Genomic DNA, 19449 nt, shown 5'->3' with positions numbered 1-19449 from the left:
CTATGAAACACTTATGACAGACAACTCATTTTTATTTTTTAAACAAATAGATGCTTTGTAATACTGTATTTTTTAATAATTGCAAGCAATTTCATTATATCATTCTGTTTAAGATACAGGACCCAAGCATACATAATTGAAGACAAAGGAAACTGAGAACACAATTGACAGAATTAACAGTTAAATGAAATCAGTAAATGCAACTGCCACATCCCTTCATTTGATGTCTGTGCTAATGCACTTTCTAAAGTTCCAAGCACACAGCACACACCAGACAGAATATTTTAAATAGCAGTTTGATTCAGTAATCCATATGGGTAACTAACATTTTATAATAACATATGAAATTCCTTTAGGTGCTTTATTTTTGCATGCATGCAGCACTCATTATGTTCCCCCTTTTAACAGAGTCTTTATTTGTTTTAAAGATCAAAGTAGATAAATTGAATACAAAGCTATGCAGCACGAGCAGCACCTGTTTCTGCTACCCACACACACTCTTTCACTCATTCCCCTGTCTGAGCTCTCTCTGCAGGTGACTATGAGTGAACAGCTAGCTCTCTGTGAGACCTGAATGGGACATACACATGGGCAGATGCAGCAAATACTTTATTAATCTAAAAAAGAGCAAAGATTACAAAAATATAAGGAGTATAAAACCTTAGACAAGTTAAAATACATACAATCTTTAGGCAAAGTTTGTTTTGGTCAGGCAGAATTTAGTTTATCAAATGTCAATCCAAAACCACAGGGGCATAAACTAAACAAAATATTATAGGAAATTTATACTAAAATGTGACAGCTACCCTTCTTTCCTAAGGCCACTGTACCACAGTAAATACTCTCACTCAGTGCATTACAGCATCCACTTATCAGAGCAGTTCCACCCATGTGCTGCTGATACTAGAAAAATAACTTTATTTAAATTTTTATGCATAAACTAATGCAAATTTTCAGGGGTAGTTTTGATCACCATAATTTTGTTTTTTATTAAACTGTTCTTCAATAATCCCACTGATTTCACAAACCTGTGAAATCAAACAGAAAAACACAGAAATTAGGGCTCAAATGTAATGTACACAAAAATAGGATAAAAGGGAAAATTAATCCTTCACTGTGTTTTTATTTTGTCAGTTTTCCATTATGCTGAATTCACAGTTAAATAAGCCACGTGGATCAGTATGTCAGTGAACTCAATTCTTTTTTTTTTTTTTTTTTGTTTCTAAAATATTCAGAAGCAAGTAACAGTGTTCTTATTTATACTATTTGTTCCAATTATTCAGTGTTTTGGCAGGGTTTTTTTTCTGCAAAAATAGACTGTGTATCAAAATGCACTGAACATAATGTGCACTTGTGATGAATCAGATAGGCTGAGAGAGCAATGTTTCAATTTCTGGTTGTGTTCAGGTTGAAAACCTTCCCCAAAGCAAATGGAAATCTAGCTTTTACAAATATTTACAAATGCATATTGCAATGGACTGTTCTGCCAATGATGCTGACTGCAACACAACCTGCCCTCTTCAGTATTTGTATAAGATGTAATGCTGTAATTGGACCTATTATATAGATCCAGTTAGAGAATCAAGGTTATAAACTGGAAATAAACACCACAACCATATTTAATGTACAGGTGAATGCATAAACGTTTGTGTGCTACCTGAGAAGCCTTCATCTTGCCATTTTTAAACACTGAAGGAAATCAGGCACAGCAGCTTCACTCCTTTTGAACATTTAAATATGCAAGCCCTTTCAGGAAGATTCAAGAAACTTGGCAGGAACAAACTCTTCCCATTATCTCCCGCTAATTAATTAAATACAATTGGAATAATTTTCACTTTGTCAGGTGATAAGCCTGGACTTTGCATATGATTCTGTATTGATAATCAACAAAGCAAGGTACATACCATGAAATCCTCTGCAACAACAACAAATGAATCAACAAAGCAAACAAACAAAAAACAAGACATAAAGCCTAGGAAACTTTAGCAAAAGTTTTTATCCTTTATTACCTTTAAACAGTTGGGGGCTTTTTGTCACTTATACATAATTTTTAGCTGTTTTCCTTGGAGGTGCTTCATTTAGCAGATATTCAAGCTCTATCACAGTTTGATCTTTAAGCAAAGAACTGGTTTTATGGTGGAATAAATAAGAGCAAATATGTGTAAACCTGTTTCATTTGCAGATTCTTCTTGAGACTGCTACCCACAGAAAACCCAGGGACTGGCCTTAACTGTAGAAGTTAAGAAGTTGTTAAGTTAACCACATGTTAATGGCTTTGAGTTCATCACGTCCCTTAATTTTTGCATATAACACTTGAAGCTCTTGCTTGCTAGGACAGAGCATTTAATTTCCTTTGTCACAGTTTGATGAGTTGAATCTTTTTTACTTAAACATCTATCTACAGATAACTTGATATCTCTGAAGTTCCTGGTTGAATGCCTTTATGTGAGGCAAATTCCTAACAGGGTTTTCCAAACCCTGGGTCATTTTTAATCATCCTCTGAAACCCTTTGAGTAATCCCAATCTGTCTTAATGGCAAGACACCTAACCCACAGGGTTTTTTACTGATATGATGTGGAATAATTACTTTGCTGCTTAACTTCTAAGGCATTCAAGAAACGGTCTACTCTTCTTTGTGACAGCATTATGCTTAGAGCTCACACTGAGATGATCTTCTATGACCATCCTAAATCCATTAGGTCACTGCTTTCCAGGACAAAGCCTCATTATTCTGCAGCAGAGACAGATATGTTTCTCTGGTGCCAGATATATTTCATTTGGTTTAAATATACTTCATCTGGTTATAATAAAGTGCATTTTACTGGAATGTGGCCATTATACCAGGGGATTCATATCATTTAATAACTTCAACTTGTCCTTCCCACCCATTATCCAAACCTATCAGACCCTAATGAGCCCCATTCATCTACATCTTCCCATTAGAAACTCTACTTTTTGATTCCTCATACAGCCAGCTTTTAATTTATCTAATGTGTGTCCTGATAATTCTCTAGGCCATTTTTTAAATTACAGTGTCATTTTTTATTACATTAAATGTCTTTGGGAATCCAAGTTTAGTATAATAAGACAAGCTGTATAAAAAGATATGTGCAGGTTTGGAAGCTGTACTGAAAAGAGCTTTTTGCACTAAAACAGGTTTTGAATTTTTTTTTTTTTTATTCACTGAAATGGAAAATTCCCTCTTCATACTAAACATTTAGTCCAGCGCAAACTTTTCCAATGTGAAACCAAGTATTAGTCATTATGAATAAAGCACCATGCCTTAAAGTCTTAATAATGTAAGAAGATAACAGCAACTTTGGATTTAAGCACATCCATTAAAAAAATAAGAAACTTGAGTCAAACTCCAACTTTCCCCAACTGTATTTGAACTCACCACTCACTGTCCAACAGTCTGACTTCTGGTAGAAATAATCTCAATCTCTCTTATATTCATGATCAATAAATAATTGATCCAAGTGGGCAATTTTCCATGCTAGAAAATTGTTTTCATCTACTTTAAGACTCAAAAAACAGTTATACGAAGTGATGCAGCTTCAGCTATGAGTGTTACAAGACATCCAGCCAAGATCATCCAATAGGCCTGGAGAAATTCTTTTTACAGGAGCACAATACTTTCTAGTATTCTATTTCTGAAGTGGACATAGAACTGTCTCAAGCTAAATATTTAGTCAAGCCAATGGCAGGCAGAATGAGAGACAATGTGTTTTTTTTTTAGTATATATAAGCGCATACTGGAGAAATTTAGAAAATAACTCATAACTCAAGCAGAAGAAACTTTATGACATCTTTTGCAGAGGTTATGTGGAACAGAGAGATGTGACTTTCTTACTGCTTTGTAAAGTTTGTATTACCACTCTTGAAATATTAAATGAAAGAAAGACACCAGTAAGTTTCTCCAGAAGATTTATGAATTGGGATAAAAGTCTCCCACAAATTTACCTTTGGGACAGACTCTCTTGTGAGACAAAAAACTCCATGTGCATTTATAGTGAATTTATTATCATAATTTATTATTACGATGAGAAAAACTGCCAACTACAACAATTATATTCTTACTAACCAGACATATAATTGACTAATGTTTGAGTGATGCCTCATAAGCACCTTACTCTCTGAAGAAACTACATCTAGCCTTGCCCTAAGCTCATACCCACTGAAAGAGACATTTCCAATACAGCTATGCTCCATCAGAGCAGAGCATAAATACAAACAGCTGAATTTGAATGACAGAAGTGCAATGTGTTTGTGTAAATGTCATAAAAGCTGCAATCAACAGTTGCTGCTTTAACTCCAATTCTGTCATTCTTATATTGAGTAAGCCTGGCTTTTGTAAAAGCAGACTTGCACAGCAAAAACATATTCTAGCAGTAGACTCCTCCTTATTGTTAACTCTGGCCAAGTAATTTTCCAAGTCTTAGGAACACTTACTTGCTTAATTAGGATAAATTTACTGTTTCAACACATTAATTTGCTCAGTGTAAAGAATTTTACCCATGGACAAATACTGTATGGATTGGAATTTTACTAGAAGACAATCTGAATTTCTCAAATCTACAAAAAACCCAATTTTTCATTCTTTTGGGTTTTTTCCCCATGAAGACATGTGCAAATGGGAAAACAAAGGTTTTCTTCAACACCTGTTGAAGTCATCAGCAGAGTGTCTTTGACTGTAGTGTTTCAAGACCAGTGTAAGAATGAATGGAGTAGAAATCCCACTTCTTCCCAAAAAACGTTTGATTTATCAGCAGTAATCTTTCACTGTCAACCTTAGCAAAGAGTTTGCAGATGAAGAGTGGCAAAACATTTACATTTCCTACTCAGAGGGCAAGAGTTCGAGACTTGCCCAACATCAACTGAACTAGAAATGAGCATCTAGTACTTCTTTTGGTAAGGTGGAATGAAGTGATATAGACACACAGCTTTGTGTGCCATTGACTACAGAAACTGGCATGCCTTAAGCAGATTAACACAAAGAAATGCTTCAACAAAGATGATACTTTAGGTGCCTTCCAGTCCTTAATGTTCTGTGGGTATATTTAATATGGATTAACCAAGCTACAAGCTTTTCAAGAGCCTACTTCATTCATCTATCATGTACATCTGCTAAGTGGACTGACTGGAGGTAGATCCTTTACATCCAAGGCTGTGTGACCTGGGGAAACCTGCTGTGTGGGTTACATCTTGAGTTTGGTACCCAAGAAAGCAGACTCAGGTGTTTGGGCAGCAAATCCTTGCCAAGAGAAAATTCAAGCAGAAAATCTTGTCAGTCCCCGGAAAGAATGAATTTCTTTTCATAAAAGCTGGCTAAAAATGTTCTAGTGGCAGTAGATGCAGTTCTTCTGTTCCTATGCATCAATACCCATAAAGAAGAAAATCAATTCTTGCCAGCTCAAAGAATTTTTATCAAACTGAAGGATTATGCAAGTGGTAAATATTTTTTCCAGATTCATTCTTTTTCCAAAAATGATCTCTATGCATTCTCTGAAAACTCTTTGCAGAGAATCAGCACACAAGCAAACTACTGCAGATAATAATGGGGAACTGTCTCCAGAATGACAGAGGAAGAACACATGAGACTCTGTCTAGAGACATTTTTAGTGACTTTAAAAGACCACCACAGGTCCTTGATTTTGGATCATATTGCCTTGACAATTTCCATCTCTCATTTTGTAGAGAGTTTCAAAGGAGAACACATTTTGCAAGCAGAGATTTAGTTTCTAAATTATAATAGCTCCTAAAATGCATGTGTTAATTCCTATTTTTAATAACAAAGTGTACATTACAAGAGCAAATAGTTATACACTATCTTTTTCTCTGACCTATCACCACAAACTTAATTAAGTGCACCAACAGGAAAGGGTATGCTAAAAAAATCAACAAAGCTTCTTAAAAACATTTTTCTTTCCTTCTTTAAAATAACAAATATTTTAAGCTAGAATAATTTAAATTCTTCTATATGAGCAGTTATTTGATTTAAAGTGTTGTCATAATTAGTATGAAGGCTTAAAATTATTGACTGCCAGTCATCATTGAAACTTGCTGCTAAACATATATTTTTAAAATGCTGTCAGAGAGCCTGGAGAATTTGAAATGTAAAGTCTGATTTACAAGAACTGAGAACCAAGATCTCATTTCCATAAGACAAGATATGTGCTGTTGTATCTGTTTTGCAAATGATGTTTGTCGAGAGATTCCAAAGTAACCCAGTTCTGCTCAGTTATCACTTGTTTTGGAAATAGCCTCTCTAAACTCTTGCATCTGAATACATTTGAAACTGTTTCCTTCTTATTCTTTCATTCCTCTTGTTGTAAAGCTCTAAACAGAAGATAATACTTTCAAAGGACTCAAGGTGACTCACAGTTTCTCTTTTTGCACTTTTTGTTTTCCCACTACCAAAAACTAGCTTTACACCTGGCTGCTATTATCTCAAAGTAGTCAAAAAATGTGGTAAATATTATCCACGTGCAATTGATTAAAAGATGAGTCAAAGAACAGGTGCTGCTATTGTAATGATTAATTTTGCAGCTCTTCTCAAATTCACAAATTATGAACTCCTGAGCCTTCTCAAAACTGAATCACATGAAAAATATCCACACAGATTTATTACATTTGGGTGAAAAATGACATGTTATCTTGCCAACTGCTCTTGCACCTACAAGCAGTGGCATCAGCAAGTGTAACAAAGCCCTTGCTGACTCCACTTTACAACCTGAAATTGGCAGCTTCTCTTTCTCAGCAGTGGCAGTCCTGCACTTTTGTGACACTGTCACTATCACAAAAACTCAGGACAGGGATGTTACCACCATTAATTACTTCTAATAAAATTTTGCAAGATTCTATTAAAACATTTTTATTCCATCCCTTCAGTTATAGTAGTAGAAACAGTGATCTATTTTAGAGGGTGCACGAGCTAACTACACTGCAGTCAAAATGGGTTCACAAAGGGAAAGTCCTGTTTAACTAATTTAATAGATTTCTGTGACAAGGTCACCCAAACAGTGGATGAAGGGAAGTCAGTGGACGTGCTTTTTCTGCATTTGAGTAATGCTTTTCATACTGTCCCCTCACAGCATCCTTCAGAACAACTTGTCCAGCTGTGGGATGAGTGGCTGCAGGCTGTGCTGGGTGAAGAACTGGCTGAATGGCAGAGCTCAAAGGGGGCACCTGGTCACCAGTGGTGCTCCCCAGGGGTCAATTATTGGGTCAGTTCTGTTCAATACTTTCACCAACAACCTGCAGGCAGGAGCTGAATCCATCATTAGCACATTTGCTGATGGTCCCAAACTGAGAGGTGCTGCTGACTCTTTGAAAGGACAAGAGGCTCTGAAGAGCAATCTACATGGACTGGAGCACTGGACAGTGATTAATGGCAAGAAGCTTAACAAGTCAAAATACCAGGTTCTGCAGCTGGGATGAACTAATCAGGCACAAGTATAAACTGGGAAAGAAGTGGCTGGAGAGCCTCTCTGCAGAAAGGGATCTGGGGATGCTGGTTGGCAGCAGGCACAGCAAGAATCAGCAGTGTGTCCTGGAAGCCAACAGGGCAAACCCCATCCTGGGGTGCATCAAATACAGAATCACCAGCTGCTCAAGAAAGGTGATTACCCCACTGCATTGAGCACTGGTGCAGCCTCACCTGGAGCACTGTGTGCAGCTCTGGGCACCACAATTTAAGGATGTGAATGTTCTTGAATGGGTCCAGATAAGAGCAACAAAGCTGGTGAAAGGGCTGGAAGAAGTGAACTATGAGGAGCAGCTAAGGACTTTGAGCTTGTCTAGTTTGGAGAAAATTAAGCTGAGGACTGACTTCACTCTCCACAGCTTCCTGAGAAGCACATGAGGAGAGAGAGGCACTGATCTCTTCTCCCTGGTATTCAGTGACAGAACATGGCTCCAAGCTGTGCCAGGGGAGATTCAAACTAGACATCAGGAAGCATTCCTTTACTCATAGGGTGAAAGACTGAACAGGATTCTGAGGAAGATGGTCAATACCTCAAGTCTGTCACTGTTTAAGAGGCATTTTGACATTGACCTTAACAACATAATTTTATTTTTAAACTTAGCAATTTATTTTTTGGGCAGGGACAATGACCTACCAGGATTTTTGGAATATTACAGCACAGGATTTTGGGTACTCACAAGTCCTCACACTCACACAGTTCAAGTAACAGCAGCCATATGAAACGATGCTGTGTATCTGATATGTCCTGGAGCATCAGTCTCTCTGGTCACACACAGCCAGTCCTACCAATGTTTGTGGGACTGTAAATTCAGTAGTGAAAATACTGAGGAAAACTTGCGTGGACATAAAAGGCAGGTCCCAGAGTCTCTCTTGAGCCACCTAAGGTGAGTTTTAGCTCAAAGATAACTGTAATTCTCTGGTGCAAGTCAAATTGGACTTACTGGCCTTGGACTACAATCAGCTGGATGCACAGAATCTCATTATAGTATCTTACTGGTGTTCAAGACCTGGCACATGCTCCTCAGCATCCCACTGTGTAAATTCAAATTTCAGTCAAACTCTAGGCTATGTATGAATTTGTGAAACTGAGGCATGGGTAAAAAACAATTTTTTCATATGGCATAATTTTAAAAAAATCTGTTTATCTGGCACATTTCTTATGAATCCTTCATCCCTTACAGAACTGTTCCCTTCTGTAAAGAAAATGTCTTTTTCATATGTTAACTCTTGATGTTTAAACCAGTATTGAGTTTTCTAAACATGCTGCTTATATCATCTTTAGGATATTAAGGATTATTTGTATGATTAATAATTCTTTTATTAATACAGATGAATTTAAAAGAGTGTAAGCAAAATAGAGATAATGGGGTGACAGACCTAAGGAGGGAGATCTTTTCAGACCTGGAGTTTTTTTAGGTTTTTTTGGTTTTGTTTTTTTTTTGTTTGTTTTTTTGCTGGTGAATACATATTTATTACACAGATTATCTATTTCAAGTCCATGTTATTTTCTGGAACAGCTACTTTATCACATCAGGACAAATTGTTTCACTTAGCTTAAGTAAAAAATGTTCTGTGGTAATTTTGTTATTGTTCAGTGACTGTAGGAAAGCTTCTGCAAATCAATCCTATAAGGTTCAGCCCTCAGACAAGTAAGTAATTGGTACTTGTGAGAAAATCTCCTGTGAGCAGGCATGACATCTCTACAGTATTTGAAGATATGTAAAATAGAAGTGAAGTTGAGGAGTTTTGACATATTATTTGGTCCTTACACATATACTTACATTTGTCTTGGTCAGCTTCCACTCCTTCACTTTCTGTGTCACTTGGCAATATCCAAGGTTGATGAGCAAGCTGAAGCTGTTGTAAGAATTCATCCTGCCACAAACAGATCTATTTTAGATAAAATGACAGACAATTGTTCTGTATAAATGAAGACTGCAGCATATACTAGCCTCAATTAACTAGAGAGGAGAAAGTCTTTAAAAACAAAAAAACCCAACTTGTTGTGAAATAAAACCAGAATGTAGAAGATGTGCAGGCTCCTCAAGAATTTTTTTTTATCTATTCAGTAAAACAAAAACAAAAACTACAAACAAACAAACAAACAAACAATAAAAACAAAAAATCAAACCCAAACCCACCAAAATTAAGAGGTCTATTTAGCTATCTCTCTACTATAAATACAGATATGTAAGACACATACATACTCATCTGAGGAATGCAGTGACAGGACAAAACTGCAGATATTAAATCTGACCCTGCAGTTTTTGGACTGCATAGACATTTCAAATGCTTAAGCGAGGCTTTGATTTGTCAAAATTTTCACTGTTTCTAGTCTAAAAAGAACAAGAACCTGAAACTTAATTTAGAACCTATGGCTTTGTTGCATAAGGAGAAGGCTTAGAAAGGAAAAGTGTTATGGAAACTCGTCTTCAATATACCATTAAAACATTCAACTATAACTGTTTTACATGGTTAAAAATCCATATGCAGCTTTTGAAACTGTTTTAGAATTGCCTACTTTTTATATAATGTATATATGTATTTGTTTAAAAATATTTTTCCATGCAGACACACACATATCTATGTGAACAGGTATACACAAAGACATATAAAATACTTTGACACATTCCTTTGCAATATTCATGGGGAGAGATGAGACTGGAATGCAGAGTTTTATTTTCAAAAGCAGTTCAAACATGCAAGTTTAGTCTCTAAAAGATAACTTTAACATTGGCCAGATATCATAAAATTACTGGCCAGATTTTTATAAGTTCTTGAAAAAAAATAGGAGGAATAATAACACTGTTTTGTGTTACATCAGCTGAAACAATAATCCATATATATAAAGTTAAATTGTATTACAACATAAATTTTATTCTTAGGCTATCTGATTTAAATACAAAATCCAGGCTTTTTAAAATCAGTTTTGGGAGACTGAAGGCTGCTCAATCAAGATCTAACTCACTGGGAGTAAATGATTAATTCTGTCAGTAAAGTGTTAATAATTCCACAAAGACTGCTGCCATGGCCCAGCAGTAAACTCAGGCAGGAGCTCCAGGCCTCACTCATGTGTTGCCATTTCCAATGTGCTGTGCTTGAGAAGGTTGCTGACTACAACACTGAACATGCTTTGGTTCATGGAACAGGATTCTTGAAGTGGGGATGAGTGATTCTCACACTGATCCCTACACTTTTCAACCTTCCAAAAACACAGAGCAAAGATCTGAGCCAGACAGTGGAACAGAATGAGAGTATCTGACCAAAAAGAGTCCCCATCACAAATTATGCTCCATACTCCAGGAAATAAGAGTAAAAATTTTGTTAATCAAGGCTATATTCAAATAAGATGAAGTTTCCTACTTTTAACAATGACAGACTCATTAGGATTGCTGAATACCACTTTATCTGAATAAATGAAATTATTATAAAATTTCATGCTTTAAGAAAATGATATGGTAAACAAGGGAGTCAGCAGTATTTTCCATCTCAACAGCTATTGACAAGTATCACAGAATTGTGTCACTTTAATGGAATCCCTTCTAAAGAGATAAGCAGGGTTCAGCATTCCTTTGCCAATTTATACAAAGCACCAAAGGATTAGGAACATGCATAGAAGTATCTCTGCCAAAGGATTTGGAACTCTAATTTATTACCTTTATAGAGATAATAAAACTATTTCTCTAGGTAGCATTTCTTTGCTATAATTCAATTCAGCCTTGAACAGAGCTGATAATAAAACACACCTGTTAGAACTTAGAAATATTATGTGTGCCAGGAGGCAGAAACTTGTCCACAAAATCTCAGATCATTATAAGTCTTGAGCATTAAAAAACCCCAAAACATTCTAACAGCTGATATGTTAAGTACTCGCCAAATTATTTAAGATTTGTGCTATAACAAGATTTAACCACCCATGCTGCAGCATGAACTTTACTAAATCTTAAGAACTTTAAATTATATTTATTAGAAATATTTTTCTATTTAGACTTCTTATGTTACTCTGAAACACATTACAATCTAGGAAGCATACATAAGGCATTGAGAGATATGTTAGAATTCCCAACAAATAAACGAGTCACTAAATAAATAAATAAATAAATAAATAAATAAATAAATAAATAAATAAATAAAGCTCCTTAGGGTAAAAACATGCCCCTGGTATCATTAATCACATTCTTTTCAACTGAATTGTTCTCATCAAATATATATCAACACTGTACTGATTAATTCCATTAGCATCACCTAAGAGTAAGGAAGCAGAGTTATTTGCAAAATCTTGTATTTCGTATTTTCCATAGGATTGGCAATATAACCACAGTGTATTTACATCTAATAGAAATTTCCAGTTGAGATCATAAGGCTAATAAGAATAAAGGCAACTTCCCTTCTTTTATTTTAATGGTTTTATACAGGAAGAGGATACAAAACCTACAATGAAAGTCGCAAAATAAACTACAGTATCAGCCTTGAGTTTTATATGTTTGTGATCTGTAAAAGTACAAAGACAGACAGGACTCTTGTTCTCCTACCCCAAACCACCTCTGCCTTTTGAAAATATATCTCCATGGTCAGAGACCAAGCTGTGACATAAGAAAATGAAATCATATGGCCACAAATAGAAAGAAATGTCTAAAATGGCAAAAACTGTCACAGAATGAGTATGTTCTGTCTAAATCCACTTCTCTAAGTGACCAGGAACTGAAGTGTGCAAAAGACAGCTTGAAAGGGCTCCCAAAGCTTCCAGTATAGCGCTTCAAAAATGAGGCTGGGAGTGGCAGGTTGGCCAGATTTCCATCAGCTACTGTCTGATATCCATGGGCCTTCACAACCTGGCAGAGGAAGGTCTTCAGCATGAATGTGTCATACCAGCAGCTTTCCCTTTGGAAGCACAGCCAGGTCCCAGATGAGTTTCCATTATGTCAAAGGTCACTTGTGCATGTCAGAAAGGATAAACAGGGTCTGAGCTGGGTCACTAGCAGCCAATGTACTATTGTACCCAGTGAGCAAAGAGAAAGAAAAGAATTTGTCACTTCTAGAAGGGATTTTAACAGAGGATAAGATCCTGCATAGAAATGCTGAGGTTCAACATCAGCTTTACAGTGGATTGCTGGCTGAATCTGGACATGCTACTCTAACTAGAAAATAGCATAATAATATTGCTCACTTCCTAAAATTCTTGAGACAAATATATACATATACTATCAGCAAACAGAATTAACAATACACAGCAAGTTAAATGGGACTCTTGCTTATTATTACTATAACTACAGGAAGGCTGTGGAAGAAAGCATTTTTAATTGTCTGCCTTTTTACAGGTAAGATCAAAAATAATGGGCAGACTAGGTATATCCCATTCATTACATACACATACTTTCAGGAGTATATGCAATAATTTTACTTGGCACCACATGACTATGTACGAGTTAAGAACAAGACTGCTTAAAAAGAAGAAAAAGAGGGTTGAAGAATTTAGTTGGAGACAACAAAACCCTTCATTTCTTCTGAACATTTTTTAGTTAAAAAATAATTTTAATTCTCATGTTATGGTATGTGAAAAAATTCTAAACACACAAACATATCCCATACTTCAAAAGAGGACACAAGGTGACTTTTTTTTTGTAAAAGAAAAAAAGTTTTAATTTTTTTTTCCTTGGAAAATATGGTTTGAAAATGTATCAACTGGCAGTGAAGACACTTTCAGGAGAACTGTAACCACCTTCAGTCCTCATGTCTTTAATCTGGATATTCAATTCTAAGTGAAGAAACAGCTTGAGTGATGAGATTAGTGCACTGCCATTCAAACACCCAAATATTATTTCACCACCAAATTTAAGTAAAATTTGTTCCCCAAATTCTAAGTAATCTGTGCCTCATTTCCTTTCCTTCACAACCAACACTGGACATTATATAATTAATAGCAAGATTAGACTAAGTATTTAATCTCTAATTTTCCTACAAGCAACCCTAAGCAACACTATCATAAACAACATTTTAAATTTTCTTTAGAAGTCATGAGACCGATAATATATTGTGTCAAGTGTCACACCTAACAGATTATTAAAACAGATGACACTTCCCAGAAACAATCTAAAGGAATGATATTTTCAGTCTTGGAAAAAAGGTCTCCAGGCTTTGACAAGTGGATTACAAAGAGATTGGTAATAATGGTGGGAACCAACATATTCCACCACTAAAAAATTAGCAGTCTAGATATATAGTTCCTTCTCAAGTCAGTATAGAAGGACTGGCATATCCTGAGAAAAGACTCACCTTTGTAAGGCATGTATAGAGATAGACAGCAGGGGTGTTCTTTCACAGGTGCTTTTATTTCCACTGCCCACACACTTAAGTTATCTTTAAGGCAGCTAAGGTTAGCAGAGGAGAATCCTACTCAGAATTTACAAGGTACTTTAATTTTTTGTTCTGTTTTGTTTTAAACCAAGACTAGTCCTGTAAAAGCCAGTAATATGTGACAGGAAATTTTTATGCTGTAAATCAGCCTAGTTACCATGCATATAGTATTAGACAGTGATACAACAATGTTGGACATTTTCTCTTGCAATTCAGTTTGGTGTTTTGGAAAAACCTATACTTTCAGTGATGCCTATCTAATCATTCCAATTGCCCAAAAATATAAAATAAAAAGTAGATCAAGAAAATATCATGCACTGCCAGTTTGGCATAAAAAAATACCATGGAACATAAAGATTAGATAAAGTTTTGTTTAATATTCCAGAGGTATGCACCTGTTAGAATCTGCAATGCTAATAAAACTGCTATGCATCGTACAGGCAAAGCCCTGCTGAACTCGTGGTAAATTTGGGGGACACAAGTCTTTCAGTATGATTTCTGTAATAATACTGACATTCTCTAATGAGTACCTCTCAAAGCTGAGCAGTATTTCCTTGCTAATTTTCTCATCATTATATCTGAAGTTCTTTTCAGCACAGTAGGTTACATTAGGTATACTGACGTTACTTGAACATAAAATGCAATCAAGTATTCGCATTATTAAACACAGCAAAAACATTAAATTGAAAATCTTACTTCTGATAAACTGTTTCTCTGAGTAGTGACAGTTCCAACAACATCTCCACTCACTTGCACAGAAAGCCCTGAAGCAGCACTGAGGGTCCTCCCCATTTGGCTCTTAGATGACAAAGATCTGCTTCTTTGCATGCTAATGCTGCTTTCCCTATTTCCTTGGTTGCTAGGGGTTAGAGGCCGTGACAACAAGCTATTTGGGGTCATAGGTCTGCTCCCTGGCGTTGATGGCCTGTTGGTTTGTGCACTGCTGCTTGTGACACTGGAGACCTGTGTTCTGCTGTTAGTGGGCAGCGGTGGAGATTTGTTCCCTTGGAGCTGAATGCTTTTCCCTGTCGCAGTTGGCACTTGAGGCCTTGGGGTTTGGCCCTGAGCAGCCTGAAGAGTGCCTTGATGGTCAGATGTAACTGCACTGGGATGCTGGACACCAGGGCTTCTGGAGAGCCTTGCTTCTTCCCACAGTGCGAGGTCCTTCTCAATGTCTGTGCACACACACATGAACAAATGGAAAAGAAAGAAACTCACTGTCTGTTTCTCTCTGGTTTCAAACTCTCAATGATTTTCTCCAATGTAACTGAAAACCTGAAGCTGTGCAAAAAAAAAACTATTCATGCTTAAAATAAAATTAGTGAGCATTAACAGTGTAAATGTTTGACAAGCATTTCCTTAAAGTTTATTTACATTTGATTCACTGCAAATACAATTATCCTGCTAAAATATTACCTTTTCATTGAATGTCAGATCAACCTATAAAAATTCCTTTTGTTTCTGTGCAGGTTCCACATGGAAGCGGGGAGGTGTGGAGCTGCCTGGGGGAGCGAAGGGGCTGTCCCCTCTCTGGGAGCCACTCCTGTGGGATGCGGGACCAGTCGGAGGCAGATCCGGTGGCTGACATCCCAATGAAAAGTTATTTCGTTTTCATAAATCACATTGCTAAGGCTAATTTGTTCTTTGTGGCCTTCCAGCCCCAAGCCCAATAGTAACCCCGGGGCCCCAGCTCGGCTCGGCTCAGCCATGGCCGTGGCGTGGCTCTGCCCGAGGGCCTGGCCTGGCACCCAACCCCGGCTCTGCGGGGCTCGGCTCGGCTCGGCTCAGCTCGGCTCGGGGAGCCACCAAAGGCTCTCCCCCCCTCCCCAGCTGTTCTGAGAGAAGAGGCCTCCAGCTGACCACATAGCTTCTTCATGTTCTGGATGTAATTTTAACCCTGGATAAGATTCTCAATCTCCTGAGCTCCCCTGAATGAGAAGAAATAAAGCATAGAGTCTACAGAAGTCAGCAGAATGAAGATAAAGTTCCTGATGGGAAGAGATTGAAAAGTTGCAACTGATAAGTAGCTGAATACCTTTTTTGTGGGCTAAGGGGACTGTGACTACACTAAAATTCCTTTAAACTCTGAAATATACTTGGGGAGGTTTGGGTGCTTGAGAAGAAGACATTTTTGCCTCGGGGAAATGGAGCTCTCTGTTTTGGGACTGAAATATGAACAGAGGCATTTGATAGAGAAGGAGATGAAGAGAGTTTTGTTTTTCAGAAGCTTGCCTTTAGAAGTAGTACCCCATGTGTGCATCATAACCCATAGCAAAGCTCTGGAAGGACTGTGAAAATGGGAGAAAATTCAAAGTTTTATAGGTCCAGGTGGATGCAGACTGTGAAGGTGAAGACACCCCCTAAGCCTAAACCAAAAACTGAACTTATCTCTCTAGAGTGAACTGAAATGATTATTTAAGTAGATAACTGACTGAATTGTTCTCTGTATGTTGTTGTTAAGGAATGTGGAATGAAGGGAGGGGGAGGAGGGAATAATCTAGGAATCTTATTCTGAATTCCTTTTGTGTTATTAATAAATTTCTTCTTATACCCTTTTAAATTTTGAGCCTACCTTGTCTCTACTCCTAAATCCTATCTCTAAAGGAAACTAAATATATTAAAATTGGCAAACCCACACAACGTGACAGTTTCATCAAAATTATGTCTCTGTGGCTTTTGAAATGTTACTGCAAAATCAAGATGGAGCAGTGATGTAAACTTGCCATCCTTAGCTGGGCTGAAGAGCAATCCAAAATTGGCTCAGGGTAAAACTTTCACTTCTGGCTCTGCTGTCTACTGCCCAACCAAAACTCAGGGAAGTAACTATTGAACTCTGGCATGTCTGGATTTGTGATCCTGTTTGGACCTGAATTTTGTGCTCTGGCCTGCCATCAGTGCTGGAGCAGGTGATGGAGTCACCAATATCCAAAGTCCAAGGAGAAAAGGTGACATCCCTACCTCACACACAGCCATAAGATCTGTTTTGAAAACACAACAGATTAAGGACAGTGAATAAAAAGCATCTCCTGAAATAATTTAAATAATATTAATGCTTCTAATGAATTCTAATCAGAATATACCCATCAAAGTCAGATGACGGTAGCTGGAATTTAGGTTAGCATTGATAACACATTGAAAGTCCTTACAAGTACAAATGTAGATCTTAAGAAACAGTTTAATCAAGTTTATTTTATCTTACACTACTCTTATAAATTTTCCCTTTCACTGGCATGTACTCTACTGTACTTGATTTTCATAGATAGCAATAGTAATGCCATTTCATTTCCCATGAACATGCACAAGTCACAGTCCCAGAATTAAATTAGCAGTAAATTAGCAAGGCTCTACTGATTTAAAGACCTATTAAGTCAACTTGTCTAAAATAGGCATTTAATTTTTTTATTTTAATAACAATTATTTCAGGTTCTAAAAGTCCTAAAAGAAACAGATTCTAAACTGCATATTGAAAGATGAGATTTTCTTTCACTTGCAGTTACCAATATGTAGAAAAGGAATGTTGTATCTTAAATAATTAAAGATGTGCTGCCTTTAACATCAACATGTTTTATAAGATCTTGAAAACAGGAAAATAAGCCATGCCAATTTCATGTTACTACTCTAATACAACATATTGTACACAATTCAAATGCTATTACTAGAAAAGCCAGTAAAACTGAAATAGTTGTGAAAGCCTCAGATAAAAGTATCTCTCAACTTTTTAAAGATTAAATATTTTGCTCTTAGCAAATTTAAAAGCACAGTCAGTATTTCCAGCACATAATTAAAATATTTCTAATTTACCCCTTAAAATTAATTATTTCCATTTTGAAATTATTACATCTTGAACTACTCTTCCACTGTGCTTTCACTTTGGAACTTCATACAATCAGAGAATGGTTTTGGCTGGAAGTAACCATAAAGATCATCTGGTTCTAAACTCCCTGATCATGGGCAGGAATGCCTTGCACTAAATCATGCTGCTCAAAGCCCTGTCCCACCTGGCCTTGAGCACTGTTAGGGACAGGACATCAACAGCTCCTCTGGGCAACTTGTTCCAGTGCCTCACCACCCACATGGTCAATAATTTCTTCACAACATCTAAATCTCTCGTCTTTCAGTTTAAAACCTTTATTCCTTGTCCTATCACTACATACCAGTGCAAAAAATGCCTCTCCAGCTCTCTTGCAGGCCCCCTTAGGTATTGGAGGGCCATAATTAGCTCTCCCTGTAGCCTTCACTTCTCCAGGCCAAAGAACCCCAAATCTCTCAGGCTGTGAGAGATGCTCCAGCTCTCTGAGCTGCTCAAACAGGTCCACATCCTTCTTAAGTTGGGGGCTCCAGAGCTGAGTGCAGCACTCAGTCTCATGAGTGTGGAGTAGTGAATCACAGAAACACAGAATATTCTGAACTGGAAGGGAGCCACAAGGATCATCAAGTCAAACTCTTCAGTTTGGCCCACAAGGGATCAAACCCATGAGCTTGGCACGATTACCACCAGTCTCTGATCAGCTGAGCTGATCTTAGAGGGGGAAGAAGCAGCTCCCTTAAACTGCTGCCTGCTCCTCTGGTGCAGAATGTGTAAGATGCCTGGCAAAAAATCAAGGGCCAATAAATGACACTGTGGGCTACTTGATTTAAACCAAATCAACAATATGGTCTTGTAAAGATCCAGCTTAGTCTATTTCTTTGCAAAATTACGGATGTACAACTTGCCTGTAGTGAATTTAGTATGCTAAGAAATAGGATGAATATTGAACGATTTAATAAGTGTTAAATAAACATTGTATGCTGGCTCATATTTCCTTAATTTCATATAGCAAACAAGCCTACAGATAAACCAATTATTATACTCTACACATAATTAACATGTTTCCATAGCATAATTATTCAGTTTTATTTACACATCTTCTGTTTGATTTTGCTTTAATAAAAGCTTTGCAACCAGAAAGAAAAATAAATCCCACACTCCCAGCTTTGCAGTATTATCTGATCATACCATATTAAATAATACAATTGACTTATGACTTAGGATTTTTTTTAAAATCCTTGTTGCTGTCATTTAAGGGAAAATAAAACACAACAGAGCAACACAAAGGCATTTTGCTTTAAAAAAAAAAAGCAGAATAAGGGTATCATTCACATGCACTTACAAACTGATTATTTTTTAACAGTTCCTCTTGTAATAAAACATTTTCCAGAAGTATACAAAGACCACAAAATCAGTACAACAAACCAAACTGGCAAGATACTGGAATAAACTACCAAAAAAAAACAAAAAACAAACAAAAAAAAAAAACCCAAAAAAAAAGCCAAATGTAGAGAAGGAAAAGAAAACTGCTCCAGTATCTGATTTTGTAAAACTGCTGCTTTTGAATATCAAGGTACTGAGGCAGTTGCTGGCAATTGGTTCTAGCTCCTAATTTAGGCACAGACATCAAATCATGCCTTATGTTAGAAGTGATTTTTATCCAGCACATAGTCCATAAGGGAAGGCCAGGCCCCTTAAGAGGGTGTATCTGAGACAGAGGGCCATATTTCATCATTACACAGGTAATCCAAGTCATAGCTCAGGCATCTAAATTGCTGCCTAGATGGGCAGCCATTTCAT

The 19449-nt window shown here is 36.9% G+C and overlaps 1 protein-coding gene across 5 annotated transcripts in view; it reads right to left on the bottom strand.

Moving 5' to 3' along the window:
* Positions 1-224: 224 nt before the first annotated feature.
* The window catches only part of LOC306799823 (uncharacterized protein C8orf34 homolog), a gene marked incomplete at its 3' end in the record, with an annotated part of 149479 nt that continues 130254 nt past the window's right edge, over positions 225-19449 (bottom strand). For 2 of the 5 annotated variants that reach the window (XM_079301343.1, XM_079301340.1), the window contains 3 exons: positions 14538-15016; positions 9269-9362; positions 2063-2125 (listed from right to left, as the gene is read on the bottom strand). In XM_079301343.1, coding sequence (XP_079157469.1) covers positions 2100-2125; positions 9269-9362; positions 14538-15016 — 599 coding nt within the window. Of the gene's footprint in view, positions 1029-2062; positions 2126-9128; positions 9363-14537; positions 15017-19449 lie in introns of those variants that run through there. The other 3 variants (XM_079301341.1, XM_079301342.1, XM_079301339.1) reach the window with 3 other exon arrangements.

The sequence above is a fragment of the Erithacus rubecula genome, assembly GCF_903797595.1.
Source record: "Erithacus rubecula genome assembly, chromosome: 3".
NCBI lineage: Eukaryota > Metazoa > Chordata > Aves > Passeriformes > Muscicapidae > Erithacus > Erithacus rubecula.
Note: the sequence above shows the minus strand (reverse complement) of the source record. Positions and strands in the feature narration are given on the sequence as shown.